The sequence below is a fragment of the Cynocephalus volans genome, chromosome 12 (assembly GCF_027409185.1).
Source record: "Cynocephalus volans isolate mCynVol1 chromosome 12, mCynVol1.pri, whole genome shotgun sequence".
Taxonomy (NCBI): domain Eukaryota; kingdom Metazoa; phylum Chordata; class Mammalia; order Dermoptera; family Cynocephalidae; genus Cynocephalus; species Cynocephalus volans.
Genome location: NC_084471.1, coordinates 64761532 through 64773282, shown reverse-complemented (window position 1 = coordinate 64773282; position 11751 = coordinate 64761532). Strand labels below are relative to the sequence as shown.

At 33.3% G+C, this 11751-nt stretch overlaps 1 protein-coding gene across 1 annotated transcript; it reads left to right on the top strand.

Annotated features, from left to right (window-relative positions):
* The first annotated feature begins 7829 nt into the window (after window positions 1–7829).
* On the top strand, window positions 7830–11166 carry LOC134391685 (olfactory receptor 6C76-like). The gene is made up of 2 exons (XM_063115663.1): window positions 7830–8744; window positions 11125–11166. Exons 1-2 carry the CDS (start codon window positions 7830–7832, stop codon window positions 11164–11166), a joined length of 957 nt encoding a protein of 318 aa, XP_062971733.1.
* Window positions 11167–11751: the final 585 nt, after the last annotated feature.

Sequence of the window (11751 nt, the reverse complement as noted above, 5' to 3'; positions counted from 1 at the left end):
CTGAGAAAATAGAATGGTTTGGTCAAGGCCCTCGCCTCAGGTCCCATTGGGTGTGGTTTTAGCACATCCATTGCAAGCAAATTTGTGTGTGTGTGTGTGTGTGTGTGTGTGTGTGTGTGTGTGTGTGTGTGTGTGTGTGTGGAGTTAGTGCGCATGTGCAGCAATGTATCTTTTTAGTTTTGTTGCTATTCTTCTGTTCTTCAGAGGGGGAGAGAGAGAGAGAGAGGAGTTTTAGTGAAGCAGGTGGGCAGGCATCTGCCTCGGGCATCGCCTAGTGCAGCCATGCTTTCCAACCTATGGCTCCAAGGACCTTTTGGCCAGTTGCCTAGCTCATAGACCTGCATTTGAGGGGTCTGGTGAACCAGCCTGGCATGTGAAGGGTTTGTGACCCAGTCTGTGAATGGGCTTGAGGGGTCTGTGAGCTCCAGACCCAGCCCTAACTCGGCAATTGGCCCAGTCAGTGCAGGATTGCCAGCAGATAAAAGGACCCGACAACTGGCGTGGTTGTAGAGCTAGATGATTGGCATCATGAACAGGATAGTAGCTCTGCAGTTGGCACTGTGAGCAGGATTCCGGGCCTTAGCCTAACTGGACACTGATGCATTGTGAAATTTTTCTTCTGTATCATAAATCAAAAGTGTAATAAAAAATAATTTTTCCAAAAAATATGTATTTCTTTCTAACCCTTAGTTTTTCTTTCCTTCCTCACTCTCAACAGAGACCTTGTTCATATTAAAATTCAGGGATATTTAATAACAAACATAACATTTGGGGGGGTTTCTCTCTCTCCCCCCTCCCCACACCCCCATCAGCATACATGTGACATTTTTTAACATGTTTTCTGATTTGCCTACAAATAAAACGAATAATGTCTGGGTTCAACCTGACTTCAAATCTGGAAATCTAGATTATTTATTAGAATCAAAATAGTACTGTTTTTTGTTTGTTTGTTTTTTAATACTTCCAGTTACTCTCTAGAGTTTCTCATCCTCTCTTGAATAAAAAAGGTTTTGTCTCCAAATTGCTATAGATTTAACTTTGCTTTTTAATAATAAAGGGTGTATTTACTTAGAACTGATATAGGGCCCTGGAGATTCTTGTGGAGAAGATACTAATCGACTATTTTCATCATTAACTTTAAAAACAAAAACAAAATACAAAAGTTAAATAAGAGTCTATAGGAAAACCTGAAATGTCGATGTTAAAATGGAGTCTAATTCCTATAGCAGTATTAAAATGTTTATTTTTATTTTTATTTTTTTAATTTTATTTTGTCGATATACATTGTAGCTGATTATTGCTCCCCATCACCAAAACCTCCCTCCCTTCTCCCTCCCCCTCCCCCCAACAATGTCCTTTCTGTTTGCTTGTCGTATCATCTTCAAATAATTGTGGTTGTTATATCTTCTTCCCCCCCCCCGTTTGTGTGTGTGTGTGTGTGTGTGTGTGAATTTATATATTAATTTTTAGCTTGGAATTGATAAATGATTTCAGCACAGTAGCAGGATACAAAATCAACACACAAAAATCAGTAGCATTTCTTTTCTCCAATAGTGAACATGCAGAAGGAGAAATCAAGAAAGTCTGCCCATTAACAATAGCCACCAAAAAAATACTATACTTAGGAATTGAGTTAACCAAGGATGTGAAAAATCTCTATAATGAGAACTACAAACCACTGCTGAGAGAAATTAGAGAGGATACAAGAAGATGGAAAGCTATTCCATGCTCTTGGATTGGAAGAATCAACATAGTGAAAATGTCCATACTACCCAAAGTGATATACAAATTCAACGCAATCCCCATCAAAATTCCAAAGACATTTTTCTCAGAAATGGAAAAAACTATCCAGACATTTATATGGAACAATAAAAGACCACGCATAGCCAAAGCAATGCTCAGCAAAAAAAATAAAGCTGGAGGCATAACACTACCTGACTTTAAGCTATACTACAAAGCTATAATAACCAAAACAGTATGGTACTGGCATAAAAACAGACACACTGACCAATGGAATAGAATAGAGAATCCAGAAATCAACCCACACACTTACTGCCATCTGATCTTTGACAAAGGCACCAAGCCTATTCACTGGGGAAGGGACTGCCTCTTCAGCAAGTGGTGCTGGGATAACTGGATATCCATATGCAGGAGAATGAAACTAGATCCATACCTCTCACCGTATACTAAAACCAACTCAAAATGGATTAAGGATTTAAATATACACCCTGAGACAATAAAACTTCTTAAAGAAAACATAGGAGAAACACTTCAGGAAATAGGACTGGGCACAGACTTCATGAATACGACCCCAAAAGCACAGGCAACCAAAGGAAAAATAAACAAATGGGATTATATCAAACTAAAAGAATTAAAATGTTTATATTTTTCAAAATGTTTGGGCTAAGACTGGTCCAAAGAAAGAAGAAAACTGGAGCTCTTTCACTCTCCATTCCAAAAGAAGAATTAAGACGAAAATGTTGACATTTGTCTAATGACAAAATTGTCTGTAACCTCTATTTCACTGAATATTAATAAAGTGATTTATAATATGTGGGGTGTTTTGAAGTCAACCATACTTATCTTCCCCATACAACCTCATAGCATAAAATATTTATTATATATTAATATAGTGGCCGGGAAAACAATAGCATAACTGACTTTTTAGAAAGTAACTAGTGAAAAAAGAATAATGAAATAAATCCCTCTAGAGGAAAACACATCTTGATTTTTGTGTACATGTCCTCTAAACCATGGAGATAGTTTATTCTTAAATTAAATATAATCCAAGATTACAGGAAAATAAGAAAAGTAAACTTTTTATGTTCATTTTTAAAAATTGTAGTTAAAATGTGTAAGAATTGATTTAAAGAAAGCAACTTGAATTGGTAAAAAAAGAATATCAGTAATTGATTAAGTATTTATGTATGGTAAGATATTTTCTTTGTAGATGGCTAATTATATTTTTTAAAATGTCTAAAACATAAATACTAAATTAATTTTTTAAAGTTTCACTTTTTATGTATTTATACATCCTCCTCGTAAGGGCTTTGAAAACAACAGAGAAGGATGGAACACTTGTTAGCGTTTGATAAAGGAAGTGAATCTATTATAAGTGATGTGGAATAAAACAGTTTTTAAAGAAAATAGATTTTTAGATCATGTATAATTGTGTGTCTGATGAAGAGATATATGGAAGATCGTTGCTCTCAGTGGTACTCCTGACTCCTAACGCTTTTTGCAGAAAGCAAGTCAGGCAGTTTGGAAGAAAGCCAGATGTAAAGCAGGGGACATCTCACTTTTAACAAAAGATCGCTACAGAAGCAATGAGGACTAGAGAGACGAAAATTCCAAGCAGAAAAAACACCTCCAGGAATGACACCAATATCTACAGGTATTTTCCCCAGAATCATTTGCTATATTTGACCTTTGGTTATGGATGAGAACTTGAGCTTGGCCCTGGTAGAAGATTGTTTCTGTAGATAGAGAAATCAAGAAAATCATTGTCAATACAGCACAGTTGGGATGAAAAATAGGAAAATTGTTGGACTTTGAATAAATGGCCAATTTTACCACTGAAAGCCCTTCCACAATTCTAAAGATGTATGGAATTGGAGACTAAAGATTTAAGCAGATCCATCAGTCTCTCCTTCTCAAGATATTTGCCAAATTTTGAAGATGAATATAGCAGGAGTTTGAAGACATAATCTCTGCATTTCTGAAATGCCTACAGAAATACCTACAGACTCTCGGGGCTTAGAAGACAAATTTACCTCACCCCCACCCCAAGGTATTAATTGGAATCTTTGCAAAACTACACACTAGAGATAAAATTGAACCAAAGATAGGTTGATTCTATCTAAATAAATCCAGCTTCAATTCAACATAATTGTAGTTTGGATTAAGTAACTAGTCTCATTTTTCTCTGGATATCATTGAAAATAATAACTTTCAGAAGCATAGAAGAATTTTTTGAAATATTTCTTCGTAGTCAACACAAATAAGTGAGAAAAATATAGGATTATAAGACAAGTAAAAGACAATAAAAATAAAACCACAGATGATCCAAATATGAGATTTAGGACTAAATGATGATAAATTTATTATTATTTATATTGTTCAAGGGAAATGAACAAATGGACAAAATAATTAAAATATTGAGATTGTGATAGATTCAAAATCTACATGAAGGAATCAATAAACTTAATAGAATTAAACAGTATAATATCTAAATTAAGAACACAGTAAATAATTTTAATAGCAGTTAAAGACTGGAAGTATAAACTGGAAGACAGGTAAATAATAAATATTCAAAATAAAAGAATAAGAAAATGGAGATAAGATGCATGTGGAACACAGTCAAAAATTCTACTATATATGTAAATTGACATCTCAGAAGAGAAGCAAGAATACAGGGAAAAAGCAATTTTCTAATGTGCTAAAAGATATCCACCCAATGAATCAAGAAACTCAGTGAAAAAAAAAAAAAACACTTTAGACAAATTAAATTTAACAGCATTGAATTAAGCAAAGAACAATTCACAAATCCGCTACCAGCCAGAATAGGTTCAGAGTGACTCTGGGGCTGCCACTTGGTCAGCTAAGATTTACAGACAGAAAAAGAGAAAGTGACACACAGAAAACAGAAGTGAGGTACAGAAACAGCTGGATTGGTTACAGCTGGCCGTTTGCCTTATTTGAACATCGTTTGAGCAGTTGCTACCTGTACTTTGGCTGAATCTTGGCTACTTATTACAAAAATAATTTATACTCTGTTTGCACATCAAGTTAGGTTACAAGAGTAGGTTACAGTCTGTTTACACAAGTTAGATTATAGTTCACTATACCTGAAGAAACCTTCAGGCCAAAATTAATAATGCCTTATTCTTTCCCACCTCCTAATTTTGTTAATAGTAACTCTTATTGTCAGTGTCTATCAGGAAAGCTGATGGCAAAGACTGGGGTAGTGCAGTTTTCAGTGTGTGATCCCCAACATCACAGAGCTAAGTATTAAATGCTGGGTTTAGAGGTGAAAGGTAATGAATATTAGTATATTTTCCATTCCAACATTTGCCGTGATCTTCTTTCTTTATATTCATTATTATAGATATGCTTATTTGACTACTTTGAACCAGTAATTTAAGTACTTACAAATAGAAACATACAATAGCTTCATTTTCCACCTTATTTTCTTCCTAGCAGTTACTCTTTAGTCAATCTGCATTTGACATGTGCTGGGAAAGAGAAATAATTTTGTTTTAAGCCATTGAAATTTTGATGTTGTTTGTTAATGAACACACATGATTCTAAGGCTGAAAATATTTTGAATCCAACATCCATTAAAAAAAACACACTGTGAAAAGGAGGAAAAAAATGAGAATCAAACAATTCAGTAGCTGAAAATAAGGGACCAGAACCCAAATTATCTAGTAGAGAAAATTAGAAAAATATAATAGCATGGTACATAAACTTTACTTGCTTATTTTCTAATGTGAAAGAAATAACAACACTTAAGTTCTGCAGATAATCAGTTTCATGAGTCTTATGTTTATATTATACTTTCTCAATTGTTATTGTATCTTCATGATGTACCTATCTACAACTATATTTAGCCTAAAATAGGTACTAATTTTTCTATTAACAAATAAAACATTTGAATGGCACATTTTATATCTTTGTGGCCCTTTCCTTATGCTATTTTCTGCTTCTTCACATGTTTACATGTAATTGGATCACATTATCTTTTGAACATTTATTTTAGGTTAAAATAAAATAATACTGACAATATAAAATCCAAAATAATTCTAAGGTTGTCATTTCCTCACTGTTATTTGCATTATACACCTCTCTAATATTTCCTGTTTAAAAAAAGCATCTTTCTGAAGGATACTTAATTAAAATTATTCAACTTAACTTGGGGATGTCCTCATCACTGCTATCTCTCTCTAGAGACATTTTAATTCTCTCTTCCTGTAAAAATCTCCTGTGAATATGTTGAGGAAGAAGAAAAACAGATAAAAAGAGAATGCTTGTTTTGTAGCAAATATTTTTAAAAACTTCTATTGCTGGAAGGTGAAGAAAGAAAAAAAAATAACAACCCATCTTTCTTTCACAAGAGTTATTGAGATTCGAGCAAAATATATTAGTAGGTTAGGTTGCCCTAGTACTCAGGGTCAAGAATTTGTAATTTTTGTGAAATTTTGGGAAAAAGAGATAGTAAATGCCTGGCCTTGGATTGCACAACTTGGGATACTCCTCTTACGTTTTGAAGGTATTCTGTTCCAACAATTTTCATTCGTATGCCATGAAGCTCACCTTTTTTCTGTAGCTATTGTTTCTTGATTGTCATTCATGATTCAAGCCCTGTCCTTATGAATTAAGAACTACATTTAATTAACAAGCAAAATATACAACTTTATCACCTCTATTTGCCTGTTTCACTATAAAGTATTGCCTGATTCTTGACAAAGATCTCACATTTTTCTTTTCTTTTTCCTTCTTTTTTATTCCTTCTTTTTTCCCTACCTCCATCCCTTCTTTCCTCCCTTCCTTCCTTTTGTTTTCTTTGAGTTTTACCCACATTCGCAGAAAGCTTGATCTCTGGTTCTGAATTCCTGCTCTCTAATCAGTTGCAAACTGTTCATTTGGTGCTGTCTTTCCTATGTCCACAGTCTCTAGCTTTACTCCTAAAAAACAAATTAGTACCAGAGACACTGTTACCCAATTAAAAATTTTGTAATAGAACTGGGTTTCAGAATTTCAGACTTTTGCCACTGACTCAGACATCCAGATTTCTCATCATGTCATTAACTCTTTCCTAGATCATCAGTTGCAGGGCCTCTTGGATACCTTGCTATGGTCTAGTTGTAGCACCTTCTACCAGCAACTGGGTAGTCAGTGCCTCACCCACTTCAGGAATAGTTTTTCTATTGGATTCATTCCTACAATATGTTCCATCTCACTGTATAAACCAGGATCATCTAGCCAAATTTCACCTACATATTAAAAAAATGTGTTATTATGTAAGAAAATCAAAAGCAGAAATAGGTTGGGAAGTCTATGAAATGTTCCAAAAGAAAAGCATAGCATGTCGATGCTTAATTAAAGTAAAGCAAAAGAGCATTTGTATTTGAGCAGTCAAACTGTTACCATATGGGATTATATAATTGTAAGTATATTTTTCATTTCTTGACTCATTTATTTTTTCCATTTAATAACAAATTAATAACTTAAATCATTTAACTTGGGCTTTTAGAATCTCTTCTATAAAGTGATAAATTATTAACTCAGAAAGGAAATTTTGAAAAGTTTTTAAAACTTTGAAAAATTCTTTGTTTCCTTAAGATTACATAAAAATTAGTTTAGATGGTCCTGATTTGTTTGTTAAGTTATTAAAACTTTATATAGACAAGACTGAAACTAAGTGTCTTGAAAAATTATTAAAAATAACTGTAAAAAAACAAACTTCAAAATGTTTTATTTTCAGAAAATCAGAACATGTGGTTATTGAGATAGTTATCTTAATAACGATAAAATATCTTACATTTTAAAGTTTCCTACCTAGTTTTCACACATATATGATCAAGTTTTTTGAAAAAGTAAAACACATTTAGTAAGTATATTTCTTATACAGTTGCATTTATTAGTTCCTTCAAGTGACACGCTCCATATTAAATGGCTGGTAATCCACAAGGCAGATGGTAGACATAGATTTTTTTGGTCATGGTAAACATATATTTTCAGAATTCAGTAAACTTAGTATCCCTGTACTCACTAAATCATTGTTTCTTGTTTTCATTTATAGACCTGGAAGAAGTCAACAATAAGAGATGAAAAATCAAACATCTGTGTACGAGTTCATTCTTCTGGGATTAACAGATGATCCAAAGCTAAATACTTTGATTTTTGTATTTCTATTTTTTACATATATACTGAGTGTAACTGGAAACCTTATCATTATTACCCTCACTCTTATAGATTCACACCTCAAAACGCCCATGTATTTCTTTCTCAGGAATTTCTCTTTCCTTGAAATCTCATTCACAACAGTTTGTATTCCTAGATTTCTAGTCAGCATTGCAACAGGGGATCTGACCATTTCCTATAATTCTTGTATGGCTCAGGTGTTTTTCTTCATACTCCTTGGTTCAACAGAATTCTTTCTTTTGACTGCTATGTCCTATGATCGTTACGTAGCTATCTGTAAACCATTGCATTATACAACAATAATGAGCAAAAGAATCTGCATCCAGCTCGTAGTTAGTTCTTGGCTGGCTGGATTTCTCATTATCTTTCCACCTGTGATTATGGGGCTTCAGTTGGATTTCTGTGACTCCAACATCATTGACCACTTCTCCTGTGACTCTTCTCCTATGTTACTGATCTCCTGCACAGACACAGCATTCTTAGAGCTCATGGGATTTCTCCTGGCAACGATCACTCTCATGGCGACATTAACATTAGTGATTCTTTCCTATACATTCATCCTTAAGACAATTCTGAAAATCCCCTCTGCTGAGCAAAGGAAAAAGGCCTTTTCCACTTGTTCCTCACACATGATTGTTGTCTCCATTTCTTACGGAAGCTGTATTTTTATGTATGTCAAAACATCAGCAAAAGAAGGAGTGGCTTTGACCAAGGGTATAGCAGTGCTCAATACTTCTGTTGCCCCAGTGCTAAATCCTTTTATTTACTCCCTAAGGAACCAGCAAGTAAAACAGTCCTTTAAGAACTTAGTCAAAAAATATTTCTCAAATCAATTTTAACCATAAAGAAATTCATAGCCTGAAGTTGCAATGGAATCTTAAGTGTAACACAATATTAACATTGTTCTGTTTCTCCATCCACTACTATATTTAACTTTCTTTCCCTCAGGCTTTGCGTTACACTTCTCACTGTGTAATGGAGATGAAAAAAGGATTACTCAAGGCACCATGAATGCGTTAAGAAGCCCAAAATGCTCTGTATCCCAGATAAAACTGGGTACAGCAGCCATTGTAAAGAAAAGGAAGTTTCACAAGAAAATTCCATTGATTCAATCATTACAAAAGGACACAAGGACATGAGCAGTGCATCAAGAGTTATCTATGGCTAAGTATAGCTTAAGCAATGGAAACTAGTAACATCAGTAAAATTAAACAATCGTTGAAGAACTTTCCCTTCAGGCACCAAACAAAAGCTAAATAAAAGTTATCATTAAGCAATTCTGAAAAATACTCTTCCCAGTGCATAAGCACAGATACTAACATAAGCTCTTCTGAGAGGTAAAGTCTTCTACCTCTAGTATATTTCTATTTCTTTTGTATCTCCTGTGGTTTTTGCATAGCAAATGTTGACCTATGATACTTGGTGCATATGTGTGATATCTTCATTGTGAATTTCATTCTTTAATATTATAACGTATCTTGCTTAACGCTTTTTTGACCAAAATTCTAAAATTACTACAAGTCTGGTTTTGATATGTCGGGCCTCAAAACCCTCACCAGAAAGCATCTTAAATGAGCTACACTGATGGTTGCTCCTTTCTGTTCCTTTCTGCTAATTTTGCTGATGCTGAGCCTAGAGCTCATCTAAAGTTCCTTTGGGAAGAACCTGGCTTACCTTTAGTTTCCTGAGATCCAATTTCCTCTCTTTTCATTTTTCTGGCAATTCAAGCCCATATGCTTTCTATCTCCCAGGTAGTTCTCAGAATTTCTGGTACACTGATGATGATATCTTAAGTTGTTTTTTGGTGTTGGTATGGTTTTATTCTTTTTAAAAATATTGGTATTTTTATGCATATTGGAGGATGTGGGATTAAGCATAGTTACATTGTCCACACCTTTACATAAACCTTTCTTAGAAGAGGTTGTTAAATACAACTCTGTATTATAAGAACAAAAAATAAAACTGCTTAGTATTAATCTATTTACTTTGTTTCTGACTTCTTCCACAAGCAATGCATGAACACATGAAATTTACTTTCAGAACACTTTTCTTTAATATTCCTTTGAATACTCAGTGCTGGGGTTCTCTTTTCTCCACATTAAAAATAATGAGTCCTTCCAACAAGTGCTTATAGAAACAGGGTTATACATAATCAAAAACAGCTAAAAATTAACAAATTCAGTCTGAAAATATGAATGTTTAAAACATCCATATGATATTTCCATCTGTATGTCTCAGCAAAAAAAATGACTACATCTGCTTGTAGAAAGTGTTCTGCTAAATTGATTGTAACTTCAGTTAGAATTAGAATGTATATTAAAATCTCTTCATAGGCATCAGAGAGCTGAATTTTCCAGCTGTTCCAGGATGATATATTTGTTTCTCTCTTTCTTTGACAAGGCTTTTTATTTTTCCAATAGTTGCTTTGGAGATTCTATGTAAATCTGAGTTTGCTTTGAATCTGTTGTGTGGATATGACCCAAGGAATGTGGTAGTCACTAGAGTCCAGATCCTTCAATGCATATGGACAGAGAAAAATAATGAACTGTTAAAAGTTTAATAACTAGTTAAAAAAAGTACACAGACATAATATAAATTTTACCAGTACAATTTATAAATAATAATAAAACATACAATGAACTTTATTATAAATTCCATCTACCCAGTTGATTTTCACGGAATGTTTTCATTGATTTTTGCCAAACTTAAAGTCTAAAAGCAAACCATGTTTGCAATTCAAAAATCAAGTTGTATTTTAAACTGCTAATTCTTTCTCCTATATATTTATTGTCATTGAATCTAATAATTAATGAGTTTTGAATAGTTATTACATGAATATAAAATATAATTTATTTTAAAATTATGACTTTGTTTAATAACTGTCAACCAACAGTTCTAAAAACACTGAGGCACTAACCTGTATACTCAAAATTCAGAACAGAATGGGATATATTAGGTCATTGACTAAAATTTTATTAACCTGACACCTCTGTTTTCAGTATGCATGTTAAAGCAATTTCCCTCTTATTTGTCTTTAGTAACATATTCACCTAAATGTACACTTATCAATAGTATTTTGACCTGCAGATAACAATTTCATGTGTAATATTATAACAAAATGTTTATAAAATGTGAACATATTTAAGCTCTTGGTTTTCATCGTTGATAATTTAAAATGATCTACTTTGAACTTAAAATCTCTGTTATACCTTAACAGTTTCTTTCTTTATATGCACTTAGTTTAATTATATAATTTTAATAACTTTATGTTATAACATGTTTTATGGAGCTTCTGGATTAAATAGCAACTAAATACGTCTCAAAATAACAACTGTAAAGAGGGTATTATATATATCTTTTTATTTCAAAGCATTAAGCAATAGGTTGACATGTGTAGGAAAACTGTTTGTATTCAATATGAGGAACATATTCTGAGACTTTATGATTATGTTGTCTTCTAACACTCTTCCAAAAAATGTAAGAACTATGCACATAGCTATCTTTATCATTACTATATTCCCAGGACCTAAGGGTGAATCCAACACATAACAAATATAAAAGAAAATAAAGATCTCACGAATAAATATTAAAGAATTATGTCAGGTGAGTGTGCATCTAGGCTTTTATGGCAAGTAACTAAACCTGAACAAACAAGTACGCCAATGTATATCACAGCTCTATTTACAATAGCCAAGAGTTGGAACAAACCTAAATGTCCACTGATGGATGACTGGATAAGGAAAATGTGGTATACGAACTCAATGGAATACTACTCTGTCATCGGGGGAAAAGAATGAAATTCTGCCATTCACAGCAACATGGATA